Below are 23,896 nucleotides of genomic sequence, written 5' to 3'. Positions count from 1 at the left end.
AATACTTAACTTCTTGACTGCATGGACTACTCTAGCTTACTTCTTACTTTTATTATGTGACTATAGTGACACATATCCTTTTGGGTCTAAAGAATCCATATTAATTCTCTTAACCATGATAACAATTTGTCATGACACAGAAATCATATTAATTTGATTTGTTAGTTTGACAAATATCTCAGCCAGTGTCAGATTTTAGGTCTATTACTTTTACAACTCTGTTTCAAAAGTTTGAATACAGTTGGATTTTAGTCTAACACTGTGGTCAACTCTCTCAAGAATGCATGTGCACATTCATGAGTGCCCGGGGCTTGTATGACTTAATAAATAGCAACTGTTGCTATGGTGGCCCAATAACAGTTTTTCAAAGATTCCTCCACTGCCACCAAAATCAGGATGAGGAGGAGTTTGTGTGTTTGGCAGGGGCACCAGGTAAGTAAAACAGTGGCGCATATTTATGGTCCAGGGTTTGTCCCTTTGGCTTTTTAGGCTCCGGGTCTCATTTGTTGGCAGTCTGAGAGTGGACCTGCAGAAATTATAAATCGATCAGAGAGTAATGTTTATTGCCTGCAGACCAATTTCCAGGAAGAACCAAACTTAGCATTCGGAAATTGCTTGGTGAGCACAGAAATCAACAAAAGGCCATCGTTGGATGATCTTAATGACTAGTTATTCCGACACCTGCTGCGTTCGGCCTTGGTGTAGGTGCTTTGGTATTGGAAGACTGTGTTCATGGACCTAAGCACCTTGTCACTAGTACTGGAGATTAGTTGGTGTTTTTTACTCTCTCCCTAGTACCTACTGTATCACCAGCTTCTCACATAATCGTTGCCAATATGTTTTGCTTCAGGTATATGGGAGGTGCCTCATTTTTGCTCGGTGCTGGCTCTTTCTGCTGTTGCAGGAATGGTAATCATAGAAATACGGTCGGACCTCAGTCAGTTAGGACAGTGCTTCCTAACCGTTTTTGTGTTATGACACGTAGAAAAACCATATTTATATGACACACTGGAGAAAATAGATTTTCCCCCCAGCTCACCCTGCTGCTGAGAGGTTCAGTATCTCTTTACCATTTATATTAGTTGAAAGCTCTGGGTTAGAGTCTTATTCTGGAGGATGGGGAGTGCTAGGCTATAAATTTATTCTTTTAACAGGCCATTGAGATTTTTGAGCAAGGGATTATTAATATACCCAGAATGGAATTTAAGGTTAATCTGGCAGCAGGTATAAAATGGATTAGAGAAAGTAGAGCCCTAAAGCCTGGGAGATCCTTAGGTGATTGGATTAGTTGAGGTGAAATGATATGGTTAACTTGGATGATACAAAAATAGGACTGAGACTTGAGAAGATCAACATACTATTACAGAGACAGAATCGCGAGGGCCTGACAGCTGGTGGTCGGCTGAGAGGAGGAGAGTGAAGGTCTAAGGCAGTGCTGACGGGTCTCGGTGGCTCGGAGCGGGAGGAGGATGGTGGAGTAATCGGTAGAAATCAGGAGTGTAAGTACAGTAACAGCTTTGGAAATATTTATTTCTGTTTAGGGCAGATTGAGGTCTACTAGAAACTCCTATTTATAAATGTCTGCGGATACTCAGCCATGTAACACCCCAGAGAAGTTGGGAGTGTGGATGGGCTGGTGGAGGAGTTGGTTGCCTTCCCACCATAAGGTTAGTGCACTTTAGAGTACGGCCTGTAGCTTTGTGGGTTCAAACACACTTCAGGGGTAGCTCCACAGCAATCAGCTCATGTCATTGGTATACAAAACCAAGAACATTGGGGCGTCTGGGGGCTCAGTCAGCTGAGTGTCCGACTTCGGCTCAAGTCCTGATCTCATGGTTCGGGAGTTTGGGCCCCGCATGGGGCTCTGCACTGACAGTGAGGAGCCTGCTTGGTATTCTTTCTCTCTCTCCCTCCCTCTGAGTGCTCTCTCAAAATAAATAAACTTAAAAAAAAAAAAAACAAAAAAACACCAAGAGTATTATTCGTTTACAATGAGGAATAACTGGCACAAAGATCGCAATAGTTGTGTTGGCATGACCAGTATGTTCTCTTTCGGTGGGCAGATAGACTCACATAGGAATCAAGTCATTGTCAGGAAGTTGCTTAGTAAACGTGGCCTCCTGATGAGGCATTCAGTGGCTGCTCATGTGTATAATGGCTGTTATCGCCACAGCAGGGCATGGGTTTGTTATTGGGTTGATTGGCTAGGATTCACACACCTTGGGTTATATATTGGATTGCTTTCTTCAGTGTCTGTCCCTTTTCTGTTACCATGTCTCTCTCTGTTCTTTCTGATCGACTCATCTTTATTTTTAAAATATATTTATTTTACACACTGTCAGATCATAGTCGCCTTGCATTTTTATTCATTTGCTGTACAAAGTTTTGTATCAAATCTAGACAAAACAAAGTCTTCCTTCAGTGGTGTATAGTTAAGGAAAGGGAAATACGTGTTCCCAAAGTATACCATGCTTATTGGTCTTAGGTTTCCAAGTGAAGTCTTGACTTGGATAAAATTACATCCATGGGTGTAGGTGACTAAATATCGGACGGCCAGGGGAGTAAGGCCAAAGAAAGCATTGGGATGACACCCAGGTTTCTAACTAAGGCAACCGAGTGCTTTTCCTAAGAGCATTGAATAGAGGAGGAGAATCAACAGTGAATTGTGTTAGCAAGGCAGATTTAAGTTTTTCTTTTTAAGGAGTAAAGTTTAAAGTCCCAAAGGCCCATCCAGGGGGGCTCATGTGTATGCACGCTCACGTGCATGTAGGAGCACTCACTCAGTCTGGTGTGTAAGAGGAAAGATATGTGTGGCGGTACGTGGTCGTTGAGGCTTATGTGTCAAGCAGTGTTCAGGAGCAGTTTGAATTAACTCAACTTAATCTTCACGACAACCCAGTGGAGTAATAGAGGTTGGCATTAACTTTGTTTTACAGGTGAATCAGCTGAGGTACAGAGGTGCAAAAGTTAATTGCCCCAGTAGGCAAGGGGCAAATTTGTGGGTCATTAGCATGTAGATGTTGGTTAAAATCATGGCAGTAAATACCTTGTCAGTTACCTTAAAAGGGTAGTGAGCTATTTGAGATCTTTGATTAGTCTAATGAAACCTTTCTTCCTGGTAGCCAATTGTTATCCTTAGTTGTCAGATTTTAGAAAGTATAGTCAAAAAGGCAGATACTTGTTGGGGGGAAAAAAAAAACTATCCTTAAAAATGTAGGGGCTCNCTGAGTGTTACGTGGAAACTAATTTGACAATAAACTATTTAAAAAAAAAAAATGTAGGGGCTCCTGAATGTCTCAGTTGGTTAAGCATCTGACTCTTGACCCTTTATTTCAGCTCAGGTTATGATCTCATGTGAGATATAACCTTAGGCTCTGTGCTGACAGCATGGAGCCTTCTTGGGATTCTCTCTGTCACTCTCCGCCCCCCCTTCCCTCTCCCCACCCCCCAAATAAATAAGTAAACTCCTAAGAAAATGTAGATACTCCTCGAAGAAGGGCGGAAATGGTGGGGGAAAGGGAGAGAGGCAAACCATGAGAGACTCTTGAATGCTGACAAAAACTGAGGACTGATGGATGTGGGGGGGAGGGGGGGATGGGCATGGAGGAGGGCACTTTGGGGATGAGCACTGGGTGTTATGTGGAAACTAATTTGACAATAAACTATTTGTAAAAAAAAAGAAAAGAAAATGTAGATACTCCTCTAAAAGAGGGTAGGGAGACATATGTCCTTTTTATAGCCACCTCAGTTCTTTGCACATGCTAAGTGCAAAAGAACTTCTGTATTCTGAGTAATCTGAAATATTATCCTCTGCAAACATGAGGTATCATGCATGTATTATTCAGCATCTTGTAATAATTTTGTGTTGTTAACAGTTTTAGGAGAGGGAAACTTCACAGGTTAAGACCAGGAATTTTTCAGTTATTTGAAATTTCAGTTATTGTAATTATTCTAACCAGTGACTTCTCTTATTCCATTACCTCTTCCTTCCCACTCCAAAAGGGTTTTCTCAGTAAAGGTCTGAGTGGAAACTTCTGTCTTTGGATAGATAATTTATTTTGCACCTGCTTTTATATGGTCAAGGAGTTCTGACAGTTTTTCTCAGCACTTGGAAGATATTTGATTGTTTGCTGTTAGTCATATTTTTGTTTCTTCTTTATAGGTAATGTGTCATTTGTCTGGTTGCTTTTAAGAATTTTCTTGTCTTTGACATTCTTCAACTTTACCATGCTGGTCTAGGTATGAATTTATTTTTATTTTATCTTGCTTGGGATTCAGTGTGTTTTTCTACCTCGAAGATTGGTATCTTTTGTACTGTTACTGGGAGAGCCTCAGCCATGTTTCTGAATAGCATCTCTTCCTTATTCTTTCTCTTCTCTGGAATTCCTCATAGTTTAGGCATCTCTAATTCGATTTGCATCTTTAGACTTATCCATAATTTTTCATCTTGTTAGTTATTCTCTGTTCCGATTCGTTTCTCAAAATAGGCCTTCTGTTTTACTAATTTTTTTCTTTTTAATTCTAAAAGCCTTTCCCCCTCTCCCCTTACCTCCAGGCTGCCTTTTCTTAATTTATTGTATCCTGTTCTTCTCCCTAGCTTCTGTCCTCCCCCCCCCCCTCCTTTTTTTAAAAATCTTTTTGGTTATTTTAACCAAGTAAAAGTGTCAGACTTCTATAAGAGAATTTTTATAGTAACCCATTACCCAGCTTTATTAGCAAGTATGAATTCTGTTTTGTTTATATCCCCACCAGAAACACTCCTCTTGCCTCCATCTGAAGCTAGTCCTGGGCATAATCTATTTAGTCCATAACTATTAAAATGTAAGTCTTTTCATACATAAAAATGTATGTAAATCATTTTTAACATAATTATTTTAGGGGTGTCTTGGTGGCTCAGTTGGTTAAGCTTCTGACTTCGGCTCGCATCATGATCTCCTGGTTCGTGAGTCCGAGCCCCACATGGGGCTTTCTGCGTCCACAGAGCCCGCCTCAGACCTGTCCGCCTCTTTCTGCCCCTCTTACTGTCACACGTGTGCGTGCTCTCTCTTAAGTAAATACTTCTCATGCTCCTGTTATGTTTTATTGCACACTGTCAGTTTTTAAGTTCTTGGGTTCTCACCATCCCTTGTTTGCGTGCTGATCCCTTATAGTGGATCTGTCCCTTAAGTAGCCTTGTTGTTTTTAATAATACGGATGTAGCTTTTTCCATGGAACTTGTGGCTGTGCCTTGCATTGTTGAGGTATCTTTACGCAGTGATTTTGGGGATTTGTTTCTGCTGGGCACACTAAGCTCGGCTTATTTTTACATACATGTTCGGCTTGTGGATCACATCGTGTATGAAATAAAGTTAGAATAAATGGCACCCGCTCAAAAAGAAGAGGGCTTTGGGTCTCAGCGCTCTGTGGGACACTACACCCTCCCGCTGGAAAAGCCCAGGAAATGGCTTTTTAGCTGCTTTTCATTAATAACCGGGTTTTTCTAGGCTCCCCACTCCTTGCACACACCACTGTCCTTGTGTTACAGACTTTGACTTTTCGCTCTTAGTTTCATCTTATCCAGCATTCGATGTCTCCCTTTTACTTTTGGAGCTCTGTTGTAGTTTTTCTATTTTATTTGCTTCTGTTTAGCATTTTGATTATTTTTAGAAGGGAGAATCTGTTCGGTCTCCCCGTATTGCCAGAATCAGTCTCTTCTCCCATCTATTTTAAGGTGATGAGTCACCGACTCTGCTCCACCGTCTCAGAGTGAGGTGTGCGTGTCTCGTGTGTGTGTGTGCATTTTAATGAGGGACTGCTCTTCAAGTAACATTTAAAATGCATTCCCATTTCATAGAGTCAGGTAGACAGTACATGAAACACACATTCAGACTTCTATTTCAGTTAAAACAAACTTCTGTTCATGTATTTTATTTGGGCTAAAATTGAACAGTCCCATTAACTTGGACTTCTCATACTGAGAAGTATTTTGGTTATGTGTTACTTAATGTAATAGAAAATATTAATAAATGCTATTTAATTGCCAGTTTTTAAATGCATGAAATTTATAGGAGATACATGTGGGAAATGAACTCGTTAATATATAGAGTTTCTACAAATCAGGAAAATGGCAAAGGATTCAAATAGAGTGTTAATAGAAAAGGATATACAACTATTTGACTTCATTTATAATAAAACTGCAGACAGACCTATAATCCTATATTCTTCCCTTTACTAGACTGGAAAAGAGAAAAAAGAATGTTCCCTGGGTTCAGAGGATGTTAAGAAATAGGAACATTCATAACATTGCTAGTGGGATTATAAATTATTGAAATCAACCTGGGGCGCCTGGGTGGCTCAGTCGGTTAAGCATCCGACTTCGGCTCAGGTCATGATCTCGCAGTCCATGAGTTTGAGCCCCATGTCAGGCTCTGTGCTGGATAGCTCAGAACCTGGAGTCTGCTTTGGGTTCTGTGTCTCCCTCTCTCTATCCCTCCNCAGAAAATAAAGATTAAAAAAAAATTTTTTTAATAAGTTGAAATCACTTCCAGGGAGGACAGTTTAACAATTTATCCTAAGGAGCACATGTACATATTGCACATTGTTGGAAATAACCAAAGATTTGAAGCAATTTAAGTGTTTATCAGTGGAGACTATTTAAACATTTATAGTATGCCCATGTAGTGCGCTGCTGTGCAGTTATATATATATACAGAGAGGGAGTTATAAATACATGCATATGGAATGATCTCTGGAATGATTATATGGAAAAGGTAAGGTATAGAACAATGTGTAGGGTGGTGACATGAGTGGGGTGGGGAACATGGATTTTAAATGTATAAAATATCTAGAAGAATGTGCAAGAAACTGGAAATGATGGTTGCCTTGAGGGAGGGAAAGAACTGGGTGGCCAGGAACCCAGGGGAGGGAGAGAAACTTTATCATTTTTGAATTTTCAGTGATGTACATGTACTACCTGTTAATGGCAACCAGAGACTTACTGTGTGTGAAGGAAAGATACAGATAAGGAAGGAAGATTCCTGTGATACTGAATTTGAATTGGAGATACTGGTATGAAGTCATGATTTAAAAAAAAAAAAAAAAGTTTGTTGAAGGAGCAAAACAGTGAGAGAACAAAATGGCAAGACTGTAATTTTTCTTTAGGAATAATAGAGTGGTGGTTAACTATTGCAGTTATTACTTTGATAAATATAATTAGAAAAAGAGATAATTCCAGAAAAGCACACTGAACCCTTTTGAGGTCGTTCTGTGCGTGAAATTCTATTGCTCTTGCACCTGTTTCCGCAGGTTCTGCGCTATGGCCTGTGTTCATTAGACGAATAATGAGCCTCAGCGTGTGATAGGCGCTGTGCTAAATGCTTAACATGCGACAGACAGAATTTTATGAATGAAAAATGTCAAGAAAACGTCTTTATCTAGAGGTTGACCTGCTTAACAGATTGCTCCTTTGTTTTAGTACCTTAATAGTAACATAGGTCATTAAAACTTAGCAAATATTTTGCTTATTTTATTTTTATTTCACTTAGTCTTTTGTTTTGAATTTTTATTTTAATTCTAGTTAGTTAATGTATAGTGTAATGTTGGTTTTAGGAGTAGAATTTAGTGATTTATCACTTACAACACCCAGTGTTCATCACAAGTGCCCTCCTTAATGCCCATCACCCATTTAGCCCATCCCCCCATTCAACACTCCTCCAACAACCCTCAGTTTGTTCTCTGTAGTTGAGTCTCTTATGATTTGCTTCCCTCCGTCTTTCCCCACTTCCCCTGTGTTCGTCTGTCTTGTTTCTTAAATTCCACATGAGTGAAATCATATGGTGTTTATCTTTCTCTGAGTTGCTTCACTTAGCGTAGTATCCTCTGATTCCATCCATGTCATTGCAAATGCAAAATTTCATTCTTTTTGATGGCTGGGTAATACTCTTCATTGTGTGTGAGGGTACACACACACACCACCTCTTTATCTATTCATCATTTGATGCACATTTGGGCTCCTTCCATAGTTTGGCTATTGTTGATAATGCTGCTGTAAACATTGGTTTGCATGTGCCCCTTTGAATCAGTATTTTTGTATGCATTGGGTGCATACCTAGTAGTTATTTCGCTTATTTTATAGAAGATAAAATGAAATTAAGGAACTTGCTCTAGATGGAGACTCTAGAACCAGATTATCAACCTAGCCCTCACTCCACTGAGGTGTTCAAACGGAATTCATGATGAATATTATGAAATTGGTGCCTTTTAAAAATGAACTAGTGGGGCGCCTGGGCGGCTCAGTCGGTTGAGTGTCTGACTTTGGTTCAGGTCATGATCTCACGGTTTGTGGGTTCGAGCTCCGCGTCTGGCTCTGTGCTGACAGCCACTTTAGAGCCTGGAGCCTGTTTCAGATTCTGTGTCTCCCTCTCTCTCTGACCCTCCCCTGTTCACGCTGTCTCTCTGTCTCTCTCAGAAATAAGTAAAACATTAAAACAATATAAAAATAAAAACGGACTTCTGTTTTGGGGAGTTTTTTCTGTTTTGCTTTTGAAAAGATTACCATCTTCAGTACTTCCACCTATTTGTGCGATAGTATCTTTGTGCCACAGACTCTACCGTGGGTGCCTTCTTCCCCCATGCTTTCTGCCAATTTCAGTTAAATCATATTTACCCTTTAAGACACAGCTCACTTGATACCTCAAGACAAACTTCTATTTGCTTAACAAAGAGTTCTTTCCTTGTCTGAGCTCCCATAGAGCTAAACTGTTAAATATACCGTTGACCCATCCATTGTCTCTAAACAGATGTGGGGAAGGCGGCACATTGAGTGAACAGAGCTCAGTGACCCTAGACATCCCTTAATGCACAGACAGACACACAGTCCCGTGTAATGCATTGTCCAGCTGGTCACACATTTAGGTGGAAAACTTTTTTATAATTATCTGAGGCTAAGACCTAATTTTGTTTTATTAACTAGTTAAACACAAAGGGTCCCCCCCCCCGGTTTTATTGCATACAAAATTAACCAAGAATGCAACTGCTATGTAAAAGTCAAGAGAAGATTTTACTATTTTTTGTTTGTAATGACTGGTTAGACCGTTAGTGATATTTGTACAGACTGTGGAAGTCTGTATCTGAAAGTTCTCATATTCATGGTGATTCTTAGACACAAACATCTGGCTGTTACGCTTTACACTTTAGACATGTGAGCATTTACATATGGGAATACATACTGTTTTACGACAAATTGCTTTTATTTCTCCCTTAAGTCTTAATGTATATATTAATGTATATTTTATAATTATATGTAGATGTATTACCTACTAATTTCATTTTAGGATAGTTAAGGAGGCATAAAATACTACTTATAGAAGGGGTTATTACCTGAAAGGGTACTTGAATAGGGGAGGAGGGGGGCAGCAAAAGTATTAAATAAAAGCTCTAAAATTTAGTTCAGTATTGTTACTAAAGATGCTTTGGTTTCATTTTTTGTCACTAATGAGGCTGGTGTATACATTTGGTTGTCCAAATTAGCGTCTGTTCAGTTGACACATAGGTGATGTTTACAAACAGAAGTTGAGAGAAAGAGCCACTATGTTAACGGCCCCACCTCTGGTTGTCAGCGTGCGCTTAACAACTTCAGCACCCTCTGTGTGAACGTTAAAGGGTACGGCAAGAAGTTCAATTCCTTAACTTTTAGCATGGAAATAATACTCTGAACTATGACTGAGGCGTTGCCTGCAGGATGATTAGATGGCTTCTGAAATGGGATATTTAAGAATGGAAGGGAGCCTTACACCTGTCTCGGAGACCGCAGCCTTACGCTGGGCAAACCGGGACACAGGGTCACTCCACTCCTCTGGTACAATTTACTAAAAATTTTTTTGTTCATTTGTAGGGGTTTCAAATTTGATACAGGCTTAAGTAAGGGAAGTAAAGACCTGAATGTAGGCATTGCTACTTGAGTTTGAGCTCTTACTGATTTGATCTGCCTGCCGTGTGATGTCAACTAAATCACAGCCTACCTGTGGGATCCCTCGCATTGGTGATTGGCCTCTATGAACATTTTTAGTTTTTAAAAAATTTTTTTTAATGTTTTATTTATTTTTGAGAGAGAGATAGAGACAGCATGAGCAGGGGAGGGTCAGAGAGAGAGGGAGACACAGAATCCGAAGCAGGCTCCAGGCTCTGAGCTGTCAGCACATAGCCCCACATGGGGCTCGAACCCACAAACCGTGAGATCATGGCCTGAGCCAAAGTCAGACGCTCAACTGACTGAGCCACCCAGGCGCCCCTCTATGAACATTTTTACTTCATTCCTTCATTTTTTTTTTCTAGCTAGACACCAGCGCTGGGGTTTAAGACCTGGATTCCAAGACTTAACAGTTCTGAATTAGTAACTTTTTTTTTTTTAATTTTTTATTTATTTGAGAGAGAGGGAGGGAGGGGGGAGGGATAAGGACACAGGGAGACAGAATCCCAGACAGGCTCCACACACAGCATGGAGCCTGACGGGGGGCCCAAATTCATGACCCTGAGATCATAACCTGAGCTGAAATGAAGAGTCAGATGCTCAGCCAACTGAGTGAGTCACCCAGGCACCCCAAAGCAGTAACATTTTTAAATAGTGCGTGGTGGGGGGGCTGCTGCTGGGTGGGGAGGGGAGGGTAGCTCATTTGATTAATTGTAAGTGTCTGACTCTTCCCAGGTCATGATCTCATGGTTTGTGAGATTGAGTCCCACGTTGGGCTCTGTGCTGACAGCGCAGAGTCTGCTTGGGATTCTCTGTCTGCCTCCCTGCTAATGTGTTGTCTCTCCCTCAGTATTAATAAACTTAAAAAAATAATGCAAGAGTAATGAATTGTTCAAGGTATTCATTTTATTAAGGGTAGAAACTGTTTCCATGGATTAAGTGATAATGTGATAGATGATTACCTTGGATCATACTATAAATGATTCATTGCCTCCTTTGTTAAGGCAACAAGTCCTTTATGAGATTCAACCCAAACTGGCATATTTAGAATGGTAATTCCTTCCTTCCTTCCTTCCTTCCTTCCTTCCTTCCTTCCTTCCTTCCTTCCATTTTGTTTGTTTATTTTGAGAGAATGAGAGAGCACGTGTGAGCAGGGGAGAGGCAGAGAGAGAGAATTCCAAGCAAGCTGTCAGCAGACAGCTGCAGCCCGATGCAGGGCTCAAACTCCTGAACCGTGAGATCATGATCTGAGCCAAAATCTAGATGCTTAACTGTCTCAGCCACCCAGGTGCCCCTAGAATGGTAATTTCTGAGAATAGAAGCCCTTTGGATCATAGTATCCTCATTATATAAAGAAACAGTTTTGAGAAGCTGTGATTTGCCACAAGATCAAAGAGCTAATGATATGAGTCAGTTTCACAAATGAATCTAAGTTCTAAAATCATACATTCTAAAATAACCCAGTTACTCTGGTCCTTTATCTTCCTCTTTCTTGGACCAATCCTGTAATTCTAGCCTATCACATGTGGCCTCTGAAAGGCCCACTCAGCCACCCCAAAGGGTGGTTATGTGTGTATAATTTCTTTCTGGATGAAATGTGACTTCCTTCTTGAGTTTTGAATTTTACTTGAATTTCGATTTCATTGTCTTGGATTAATCAACCTAATTAGGAGACAGTTAATGTCTAGAGACTATTTTTTGTGCAGGTGACATTAGTGGTTTTTTTGTCCTATGTAACACTTGAAGTTGGAATGTTAGAAAAATTTAGTTCTTACCATTGAATAAATGTTCCAGTTGTTAAATAATTATGTTGCCCTGTACACCATATTAATTCTTTTGTTTTACTAGTTGTATTAAGTATCTAAAAAAAGGACAAATGCTCTTAGGTACCTATTTTTGGCTATTATTGACCCTTTACGGGATAGGGCTTAGAAATACTTACTGGCTCTAGTTTCAGATACTGGCTCCACTTAATTGTATGACCTGGGCATGTTTTTGGACTCCAGTGTGACTTTATTCATTGTCACCCAATGGTTTGTTTAGGTGTATATAGTACATAAAGTGCTTAGAATGGAGCTTGGCATATGCTGAACACTTGAGTATTTGCTCAATCGATGAATATAGTGTAGTTTTTGTGGTAGTATGTGCTGATTAAACTGGTAAAAATACACGGATAATGATTAGTATATGTGTCCTAAAGTTAGAGATTGAGTATGTTTAATAGTGTTTTAGTAATGAATTTCAGTAAGCTAAAAAGAAGAGGAAATTGAAAATCCTTAGAACATCCTTTGTTTCCTTTTGATTATTTTGTTTGTATTTTAAGGCTCTTCGTCAGTTACCTAGTCTTCTAAATAAATCAGTTTCTTATATAAAGACTAAGCTATATGATGAGGGACAAGAGTGGTTTATTTTGTCTGTAAAACAGAAATCACTTATAAATGAATTTAAGGTAAAAATATTATTTTAGTTTGTTGAATGCCATGGAATATTACCATTGAAGCCAAAGGAATTGTTTAAAAACTGTTGATGTGACAGTAGGGTTATTATATGCCAAAATAATTCACTCCTGGGGGTAGAATTAATTAGTATCAGAGTTTTGTTTTCTTCCTGGCCTTTTCTCTAAGTCATGGGCTTGAAGAAGAATAGTTGCTGTACTAAGTTTACATTAGTATTATTGCTTGACAATTTCATTTCTTACATAGTTCTCCACAGCTTTTCTGATACAGTCTTTTGTTTTTATTGCCATCCTGTCTTTATGAAATTAAGTTTATTCTAAGGTCCTTTAGCATCTCTGAAAGTGACCTATAGTAACATAAATATTTTCCTCTGGCTTTGCTGTTGTTTGCGTTTTTTTGGTTTAGCACTCAGTTACCAGTCCACCTTGTGATTTTGAGTAGTGAGTATACTGACTTTACAGATCTCTCAGATTTTCAAAACGGAATGCCCATTTGCCTTCTGCCCAAGTCAGGTTATACTGTCAGTACTGGAGGAACCCCTATCTTAGTTCTCCAAGCCCTCCAGGATCATAAAATCTGCAAGTCGAAGAGTTAAAAAGGGATCTCCTACTACTTAATTGACAAGAATAAATAAGGTGCAGGAGAAATTTGCGGGGGAACTTTTTTTTTTTATTAATGTTTATTTTTGAGAGAGAGACAGTGTGAGCAGGGGAGGGACAGAGGGAGAGGGAGACACAGCATCCCAAGCAGCCTCCAGGCTCTGAGCTGTCAGCACAGAGCCCAGCGCAGGGCTCGAAACCACAAGCTGTGAGATCATAACCTGAGCTGAAGTCGGATGTGTAACCAACTGAGCCACCCAGGCGCCCTTAAAATAATTCTTAAATAAAAATTGTACACTCAGGCTATATACCTTAAGCCAAAGTCAGGAGTTGGATGCTTAACTGACTGAGCCACCCAGCCGCCCAAATCCTGGTATTGATACTACCTGTTAACAACCGTGATCATTTTTATAAGACATACAGCAGAATCCACTGTCTTTTTGGCTAAAATGTACATCTCTACTACTGATAGCGTGGAAAGACAGAATTACTCTGTGCCTCTTGTTCCCTTCCTTCACAGAGAGCTAGCGGCATCTGACAAAGCGCCCATGCTGTGTAGCTGAAACTCCAAGACGGAAGTAATGTACAAGCCCCTGTATACAAGCCAGCCTTGTCAGTCGTATGTAGTGGCTGTATGCAAGCTAGGAGTCAAAGTTAGTAATTTTAGAAAGGAAAAGTTCAGCTACTGTGCATAGCTGTTACGCAGCTTTCCCAGATGTTTGGAAGGCCAGAACGCCGTCCTCACGAGCGCGCCCGCATCTGGCTGCGTGACCGAGGAGGGCTCGGGGCTAAAATCGCACGTCTCTGCCCGCCCCAAGTCCTCAGCTGTAGTCAGGCTTTCCTCAGTCTCTGCTACCACACTTGTGCCACATTTCATCACGGAGTGCTACATCTTAAAGGTACCGATGGCTTTTTTTGTGACTGAATGTCCTCACCAGAGTTGGCACCTTTTCGGAGATCCTCTGTGTGAGCTCATCTTTACTGACTCACTCGGGAGAAGAAGAGAAGTGAGAGGCGCTTTATTTTATATCCTAGTTCTCAGTTTGGGTGGAGGCAGAGGTTGTGGTTACCACAGAATCAATACTGTGTTTGCATTATATAATAGAGCTTCTCAGAATCCACGCTTGTTGAAGTTTTCTTTAAAGATAGGGAGGACTCTGGTTCAGTTGGTGATTTCAAAACTTTTTTTTTTTTTGGCGGTGGCCTCACTCTTGCCCGCCCTCCACGCCAGAACCCTAAATTCCGGTGTTCCCCAGAAATAGATTTTAAATTGAAAGCCATCCATGGTATATAAGAATGGAAAAAGTTAAAGTAGTATGAATTTCTAAGATTCTGGGAGTTTCTCAGGTTCATTTTAGTAAATAGCTATTAAAATTGAATTGGCGATGTTGAGCAGAAGAAATTCTTACAGCCTCTGCTCTTTTAAATCTTCTTTAAGTTAAGAGTTTGCTGGTGTGGAACCAGCATTAGTTTTCACTGGTCCCTCCAGTGTTGGGGTGTGGCCCTTAATGACCTCTATTGAAGCATTCTTGGCCCAGCAAATTTCCAGATTTAAGCCCCAGTTTTTATACTGCTTGCCAGTTTTATAATGTATAGACTTCTGGGGCTTTGTTAGGCAATTTTAAAGTAAAAAATTTTGCCTCAGCCTTAGGCCCTTTTAAAATATTTTTTATGCAAACGTCTAAAAATTAAATTCAAGGATTTAGTTTTTTAATTTAAAGATTTAAAATATGTTTCCTGTTTATTTCCTTTAAAATAACTTATGGATGTAATCATTGCATTTTGTTTAGGCCATTTTTAGTCAGATAACGAGAAAATTCTTGAGTTATAAGTATGTTTTCTAAACTTTTTCTTAGTCTTTTTTTTTTTTTTTTTATAACTGTAAACAACCTTCTTTTGCTTCTTCACTAATACAGTTAGGTGAATTTGAAACGATGTTAACTGGATTCTTCTCCAGACTTCCAATTTTGTATTTTTGTTAGTATTAAAAAATTTTTTTAAGTGTTTATCATATATATATAGAGAGAGAGAGACAGACAGACAGACAGAGGGCAAGTGGGGGAGGATCAGAGAAAGGAGGAGACACAAAATCTGAAGCAGGCTCCAGACTCCGAGCTGTCAGCACAGAGCTCAAACTTAAGAACATGATATCATGACCTGAGCCGAAGTTTGACACTTAACTCACTGAGCCACCCAGACACCCTGTAGTTAGTATTTTTATATAATGTTAATTGATAATATCTTTGGCCATTTTTCCAGAATGCGAAGGTGATTGTGACAGTTTCTTGCTTAAACTTTTTCACTAGTTTTCACATTGCCTAGCAAGATCAGTGCTTCTCAAACTTTGCACCTAGGCAGAAGAGGGGGGGATACCTGGCTGGCTGATCACTGACACTGACTACTTAACACATGACACTATACACTGCTTTCACATCCATTGATTGGTTTCACTCCCCAAACAAACCTGTGAGGTACAGGTATTAGTGTCTTAGGATTTCTATGAGAACTTTATTCTACTCCGTAACATTTTTTATTGCAAAAAGCTTCTTTTTAGTTACTTACCATCAAGTAACATTAATTGTCCCAAAAGATCTCTATCCTATTTGTCTTTGACTTTTTCTTTTAAGATTTTATCTTTAAGTAATCTGTACACCCAGTGCGGGGCTCGAACTCATGATTCTGAAATCAAGAGTTGCATGCTGTACAAAATGAGCCACCCAGGTGCCTTTCTTATGTGACTTTTATTCTTCTGGCACACCTGTAAAAATCACTCAGTTTGAGAGGTACTAGCTCATTGGATCAGGTGTACATTTCTTTGAGTAAAATAGGGAATAATGACATACTTAATTACTAACTCAGTATTTTCTTTTAAGTTTATTTTGAGAGACCGAGACAGTGTGAGTGGGGAGGGTCAGAGGGAGAGGGAGACACAGAATCTGAAGCAGGCTCCAGGCTCTGAGCTGTCAGCACAAGAGTCTGACATGGGGCTCGAACTCACGGACTGCAAGATCACGACCTGAGCCCAAGTTGGACGCTCAACTTACTGAGCCACCCAGGTGCCTCCAGGCTCTTTCTAATTCATGTTCAATGTAGTCTAGCTCTGCCATTAGATACTATGACTTGCTGTGAGCCAAAGCATTCAACTAATGACAACCTTGTGACCCCTGCTCTCAGCCCATGTTTCAAGTCCAAGGTGGTATGGTTGTCATTACTGTGGTAATGATTCCAGTGCATATTGTTGTGAGCACATATCAGTGCCTAATATTTTATCTTATTTCTTTCAGGAATTGTTGGATAAGTATTTAATAGCCAATGCAACTAATCCAGAGAGTAAGGTCTTCTATCTGAAAATGAAAGGAGATTACTTCCGGTACCTTGCTGAAGTTGCATGTGGCGATGATCGAAAACGTAAGTATGTTTGGATCGTGGATAAAGTTAAGAGTGTAAAGGAAGGGAGGATAAACGGGATGCGCTACCAGTGGTCTCTGTGTAATCTCCAGGCCCTCTGTAACTCTTTAAATATCTTGGAGTCTTAAAAAAAAAATCTTGGAATCTACGTGAAAGAAAGTTAATAATGTTACCTTAGTGTTCTCAAAAATGAAAACAGTCATGAATTGATGACCTTATGTGCTGTTTTGAAAAATTAAACTCTTAAATTTTATCAGATTGTAATCTGATAAAATACTTTAAAAAAGGCTTAATCTTTTATGCTTTAGAATTTGGTTAAGCGTCTTTTTAGTCCCCAGGCATTTCCATATGCTTTGAGTGATTCTGTGGTCACATGGCCCTTAGTGTCCTTGTGCTTTACAGTTAAGTTACATACAGAGTATAGAAACAGGCTCTTGTACCCCTCCTGTGTGGCATACTGTTTTATTAACTACTACCTGTCTTGAAGGATCATAACAGTGACTACTAATTATAACTGCGTTTCTGAGGAAGAGAGGTGAGATTGAGACTATTGCTCATATATAATTTGTCATAGAAACAGATACAGGGAAAGAGAATAACTGAATTGCCAGATTTGTTTGTGAAAAAAACGAAATGAATTTATTAGCAGTGAACTCAGTCCCCCAGGGATATTAGTAGCTAAGTATCAGACAGGTCCTGTATTAAATTTTGTGTATGTGCCTGCTAACAAATTTATCAAGTTCTAGATAGAAGTTTCACTTAATTCCTTATTTCCAATAGGCTTATTAGTTTAATTTTGTCCCATCCAAAAAGAATGTGCCCTCCTCAAATAGTTATTGTGGCTTCCTACCCGCACAGAGTTACTAACTGAAAGTAGACCAGTTAGGCCATCCCAAATATCAGTGTAATTGAAGATCTGAAGAGAAGACTGTTGTACTCTGCTGTAACAAAATTTGTGTTCTAAACCTACTAGTATTGATGTAGAATTTCTGTTGCCATAAAGATAAAACTGAAAGTGACAGATACTTGCAAGTCAAAGGGATGTCTTCAGGATACTGAGACAGAGGCCCAGCAGAGTCTGATGATACAATCCTTTCTGGCTCATTGGCATTTCTGTTCCTATCCATAGAATACTCCCATAGTCTGAGATCCATACATAGTCTCTACTTACAGCCTAGATGCTGAGACACCTTACTACTACTCATTACAGTACTTCCTTACACGCCAGACAGCAGGAACTCCTTAGTATGTAAGGGCCATATTTAGCTCAATAAATGTGCCATTTCAGAGGAAGGAAAATGGCACATATTCAGGACATAAAGGGCTAACTTTACATTTCTGTTAGGTCAGTATTTCTAAAGCTGTAATGGGCCACTGGTCTCATTGAGAAAACCTGCTGCCCCTTTGAACGCATGGATCCTATTAGATTAGTGTCAGTAATAATTACTGACCAGTTTTTTCAGGAAGGTGACATTTTTATTAGGTCAGTAATCCACCTCTGGCCAGAGCAGATTTTGTTCTACATATTGACACTTTCATATTGCTTTTCATGTAATACATCTTTTGATAGTAAGAATCAGTATAATTTTAAAAATAAATCACAAAAATACAGATTTTGGTGGTGATGATCTTTGTAAAGTGCTTTCATTATTTTGGAAAGAAGGTATTATGGCCCAGTTTTTTTTCTGGCTTTATTGAAATATTATTGACATATATCAGTCAAATTATTATTACTATTATTATTTTAAAGATTTTTTTTTTTTCACTTGGCAAGACAGTTTTATTGCTTGCTAATTAGGATCCACATTTTAAAGGCATAAAGATTTTATTTTTAAAGTAACCTCCGTACCCAAAGTGGGGCTTGAGCTTATGACCCCAAGATCAAGAATCGCATGCTCTTCTGACTGAGCCAGCTGGGCAGCCATAAGTCAAATTATTAGTACTTTTTTTATGTTTATTTTTGAGAGAGACTGTGCGTGAGCGGGAGAGGGAGACAGAACCTGAAGCAGGTTCCAGGCTCTGAGCTGTTAGCACAGATCTTGATGTGGGGTTTGAACCCATGAACCATGTGATCATGACCTGAGCTGAAGTCAGATGCTTAACCCACTTAGCCACCCAGGCACCCCTCAGTCCACTTATTTTTGATTGCTGCGTTTCTAGTTAGTAAAATTAAAAGATAAGGAAAAAGAAGATTGTTTTAGTTCCAGAGATAGAAAAATCTGATAACACTATCTCATGCTTTTTTTTTCCTTTTCTTTTTTTTTTAAAGCTGATTATAGGGGCACCCGGGTGGCTCAGTCGGTTAAGCCTCCAACTTCGGCTTAGGTCATGATCTCACGGTTCGTGGGTTTGAGCCCCGTGTCGGGCTCTGTGCTGACTGCCAGCTCGGAGCCTGGAGCCTGTTTCATATTCTGTGTCTCCCTCTCTCTCTGACCCTCCCCTGCTCACGCTCTCTCTCTCTCTCTCTCTCTCTCTCTCTCTCAGAAATAAAACATTAAAAAATTGTTTTCAAATAAAAAAAATAAAAAGCTGATTATAAGCAAGGAATACTGTAAACTAGTTTTTAAATAGCCTACTACAAGATAATGTTTTTGTGGTATAAGTAGTTTTAAGAGGAGGCTACAGAAAATTCCAGCTCTACATGAGGTAGTAGTGGAAGTTAAAGTGTTAATGTGTTGTATATTTGATGGATATTTTCAGTGTTGTGCTTTTTTCTGCCCCCTCCCCCCCACAGAAACGATAGATAATTCCCAAGGAGCTTACCAAGAGGCTTTTGATATAAGCAAGAAAGAGATGCAACCCACACACCCAATCCGCCTGGGGCTGGCTCTTAACTTTTCTGTATTTTACTATGAGATCCTTAATAACCCAGAGCTTGCCTGCACGCTGGCTAAAACAGTAAGTTTCAAGTCATTCTCGTAAGTTCTTACTCGTACTAATGAGGTCATTGTCATAAACTGAGAATCTGTGGAAATGATTCTGTTGAGTTTTGTTTTTAACTGAGAGTAGACTACAAAGTGGATGGTCGCCTATTTTAGAAAAATGGTTTGTGACTGTAATACGTTTGTGTTGATGTGAATACTATTTACCGCGGACAGGCTTTTGATGAGGCCATCGCCGAGCTTGATACGCTGAATGAAGACTCCTACAAAGACAGCACCCTCATCATGCAGCTGCTTAGAGACAACCTAACAGTGAGTTGTTCATTCTTCTCATTTTATTTGCCCTTTGTCTTGTTTAAGAACAAAAAGTACTTATTTCAGTCTCCCTGGATTTTGGGACAGAGAAACAACTTTCTCTCCTAAAATGTACACAGGTATGTAAGTAAAAGTATTATTAAGAGCTTGTTAGTATTCCGTGTGGGCCAACTGTTTTTTTGTAGGCAGATTTTCAAGGTGGATAGGCCTTTTATTAGACCTTCTTGACAAGGTACTAAGATTGTAAGAACTTTTAATATAAACATCATCGACTATTGCCTTGAAATGAAGATGTTGATAATTATGTTAATATAGAAAGGTTTTATAAGTTGCAGTATTTTCTTTTTTTTTTAACAGTTTATTGTCAAGTTGGTTTCCATCTAACACCCAGTGCTCATCCCCACAAGTGCCCTCCTCCATGCCCATCTCCCCCCTCCCCCCCAACACCCATCAGTCCTCAGTTTGTTCTCAGCATTCAAGAGTCTCTCATGGTTTGCCTCCCTCCCTCTCCCCAACTGTTTTTCCCCTTCTTCACCCCCATGGTCCTCCGTTAAGTTCCTCCTAATCCTCCTATACGTGCAAACATATGGTATCTGTCCTTCTCTGCCTGACTTATTTCGCTCAGCATAACACCCTCAAGGTCCATCCACGTTGCTACACGTGGCCAGATTTCATTCTTTCTCATTGCCATGGAGTATTCCATCATATAGATGAACCACATCTTCTTGATCCATTCGTCTGTTGATGGACTTAGGTTCTTTCCCTGTTTTGGCTGTTGTTGAGAGGGCTGCTGTGAACATTGGGGTCCGTGTGCCCCTATGCATCAGCACTCCTGTGTCCCTCAGGTAAATCCCTAGCAGTGCTATTGCTGGGTTGTAGGGGGGTTCTGTTGTTAATTTTTTGAGGAACCTCCACACTGTTTTCCAGAGGGGCTGCACCAGTTTACATTCCCACCAGCAGTGTAGGAGGGTGCTCACTTCTCCACATCCTCGCCAGCATCTAGAGTCTCCTGATTTGCTCATTTTAGCCACGCTGACCGGCATGAGGTGGTATCTCAGTGCGGTTTTGATTTGTATTTCCCTGATGAGGAGGGATGCTGAGCATCGTTTCGTGTGTCTGTTGGCCATCTGGATGTCCTCTTTGGAGAAATGTCTGTTCATGTCTTCTGCCCATTTCTTCATTGGATTATTTGTTTTTCGGATGTGGAGTTTGGTGAGTTCCTTATAGATTTTGGATACTAGCCCTTTATCTGATAAGTCATTTGCAACTATCTTTTCCCATTCTGTCAGTTGCCTATTAGTTTTATGGATTGTTTCCTTTATAAATTGCAGTATTTTCTTCCTTTGGGTCAATTAGCTACAGCAATTTAGGAACTGTGTAGGTAGCCAAGCTTGCCTAAAAGCCCATGAAATGCCTTGTTACAATGAAAATTTACTTTGTGAACTCTACGTGATGTCTTCTAGGCATTTGGTAGGGAGTAAACCCTAACCTCTGTTTACTCCACTTTGCCTCTAGGCCAAAACCTGTTTGACTTATTTATTGTTTTTGTTTTTCTCCTACTTCTTGGATAGGCAGATAATGAAGAGAAAAATAGTGGAGAAAAAACACAAATTGAGCTTCACTTAGCTTCTTTTACAGGTTCAAGTAGATTTAATATGTCAAAAACTTTAGACAAAATGTGGCCTAAGGGACTACTTCTTTTAATGTAAGTGGAGCTCTCCCCCGTTTGGAGCTAATGGATTTTTTTTTTTTTTTAAATGTCAGCACCATATCTGTTCAACTTTGCTGAACAAGGAAATTACAAAGATACTTCATCCCCAGCCATTTGAAATCCCTGTTCTTGTCGGGTAGCAGTAGAATGATGGGCCTAAGTAGCTTCCATAGAAGAAAAGCAAACCTCTTCTCAGGAATACTGTGGAGCTGCCTTTATCTCTTAACTGGTTTTGTTTTATTTTCTCTCTTAAAGACATAGTTCTTTAGAGATATTTGTTTTGTTCCTATTTATTTTAGTTTTGTAAAAATAATTTAAAGATTATATAAGGTTCCAGCTTTTCTAAAATTGCCAGTAGTCTCTTGGTGTTGATCTACTAGAAATTCATTTTGTGAACTATTGAGTATAGTCAGTAAACCTTAACTATTCCCTTCTTCACTTCTTTGTTCCATCCTCAAATTGGAGAGGGGTCCTTGGAAATAATTCTGTTTTAACATCCTAGCTAATTCAAGAATGCTTTCTCAGGGCGCCTGGGTGGCTGAGTCAGTTAAGCGTCTGACTTTGGCTCAGGTCATGATCTCATGGTTCGTGAGTTCGAGCCCCACATCGGGCTCTGTGCTGACAGCTCAGAGCCTGGAAACCTGCTTCAGATTCTGTGTCTCCCCCTCTCCCTCTGCCGACCTCCCCTGCTCATGCTTTATGCCCACTACTACTTCCTTCTAACTTCCATCACCTGTTCCCATTTAACCCTTAGCGGCGCATGGTGTAGGTCTGCCCTATTTCAGTACAGTCACCCTTCAAATTATTTGGAAACCATTATTATGACTATGGTTCATCTCCCTCCTTAAAAAATGTTTTGCCTTATTAATTTCATAAATTCTGTTTCAGTAATGTTTTCAGGAAGAGCATTTGGCTGCTGTGAATGGAAAGAACTTTAAATTCTAATGACATTACTTTGGTTTTTTCTGAAATTATACTACTATTAAAAAAGAGAGAAAGCTTTAAAAACCTACTGGAGTAGTTTCTGTGTCATTTTGTAAATGCATAGTGGGAGGTTTACAAAAATATGCTTTGGGGGAGGAGTTGATGGTGTTTGGGGTTTTGAGGAATCTAACTTCCGGTCTCTATTCGCAGTGTCTATTGTCTGGATAACTTAATACGATTTTTCTTTCCTAGTTATGGACGTCAGACAGTGCAGGAGAAGAATGTGATGCGGCAGAAGGGGCAGAAAACTAAATGCGTACAGGGTGTCATCCTTCTTCCCCTCAAGAAACCTTTTTACTCATCTCCATTCCTTACTCCATTTGGATTTCCTATTGCAAAGAAACCCATTCATGTGTATGGAATCAACTGGTTATAGTCTTTTCACACTGCGGCTTTGGGAAAACTCCATTCCTTGATTTGTGTTTGTCTTGGCCTTCCTGGTGTGCAGTTACTGCTATAGAAAAGTATTAATAGCTTCATTTCGTACGAACATCAGTAACTTCCAGACATTTCTGTAGAGGACAAAAAAATATATCTGGTATTTAAGTAATCTGAACCAGTTCTGCAAGTGACTGTGTTTTGTATTACTGTGAAGATATGAAAATGTAGTTCATTACAATTTCAAAAGTGTTCTACATAACTCAATTTCTGCATTCCCTCCCTTACTCTTCTTCTGGGGTTTCCTTTCAGCAAGCAGCTCTTGCGCGGTCTCCGTGTATTCCTTTTCGGTAGGAATCCAGAAATATTAGATTGAATGGAAAAGCATTGGCATTTCTGCACTGGGGGTCACAAATTGAAATTCCTCCCCTATCGAATATGATGGAGGTCGTTGTGTATCTGTGACACAGGAAGTTCCTTACTCGTTCTTCATTTGCTGCTGTTTAAGTTGACAACTTCCCTTCCCAATAAAACTTCACTCACACCTCCTGCCTTTGTAGTTCTGGTGTTCACTTTACTATGTAACAGAAGTAGCATGTTGCTGCCAGAATACAAACATTGCTTTTGGCAAATTAAAGTGCATGTCATTTCTTAGTACACTAGGAAGGGGAAATAAAGTCCACAAGCCTGAGTCTAAAACGTTAGTACTTTTCCATGCAGATTTGTGCACATGTGAGGGGGTGTCCAGTTTGTCTAGTGATCGTTGTGTAGAGAGTTGGACCACTGTTGTGTGTTGCTAATCATTGACTGTAGTCCCAAAAAAGCCTTGTGAAAATGTTATGCCCTATGTAACAGCAGAGTAACATAAAATAAAACTACATTTTATAAACCATTTACCATGGCTTTGTAACAATTGCATACTCATTTGAAGGGACAGATGAATTTACTACTTCCTGAAGTTTATTGATGCTTCCCTTTTATCTTATGTAAAACGTAATGGTCCTTGTACCTGCATCGTGATCTCACACGTCTAAGGGCGCCTGGAAATGGATACGCTCGGACTACATGTCTTAGAGTTCGTGTTTTACCATAGAGCAGTTGTGTGGACCATGTCTTTTTCAGATGTAAATGTTGTTTAGTTAAGTGTTACATGGAATAAAGTGGACATTTTAAAACTAGAAAAGTTAATTATGTGAGTGTGAGTGCTTGGGCTGGTA

At 39.7% G+C, this 23,896-nt stretch overlaps 1 protein-coding gene across 1 annotated transcript; it reads left to right on the top strand.

Moving 5' to 3' along the window:
* Window positions 1-379: 379 nt before the first annotated feature.
* Window positions 380-23,575, top strand: YWHAQ (tyrosine 3-monooxygenase/tryptophan 5-monooxygenase activation protein theta). The gene is made up of 5 exons (XM_077750975.1): window positions 380-432; window positions 16,286-16,409; window positions 19,144-19,307; window positions 19,508-19,603; window positions 22,494-23,575. The coding sequence occupies exons 1-5, from the start codon at window positions 397-399 to the stop codon at window positions 22,551-22,553; spliced, it is 480 nt and encodes a 159-aa protein (XP_077607101.1). The 5' UTR covers window positions 380-396; the 3' UTR covers window positions 22,554-23,575.
* Window positions 23,576-23,896: the final 321 nt, after the last annotated feature.

This window comes from Crocuta crocuta, unplaced genomic scaffold (genome assembly GCF_008692635.1).
Source record: "Crocuta crocuta isolate KB4526 unplaced genomic scaffold, BGI_CrCroc_1.0 scaffold129, whole genome shotgun sequence".
Taxonomy (NCBI): Eukaryota; Metazoa; Chordata; class Mammalia; order Carnivora; family Hyaenidae; genus Crocuta; species Crocuta crocuta.
This window is presented reverse-complemented; position numbering and strand designations above follow the sequence as displayed.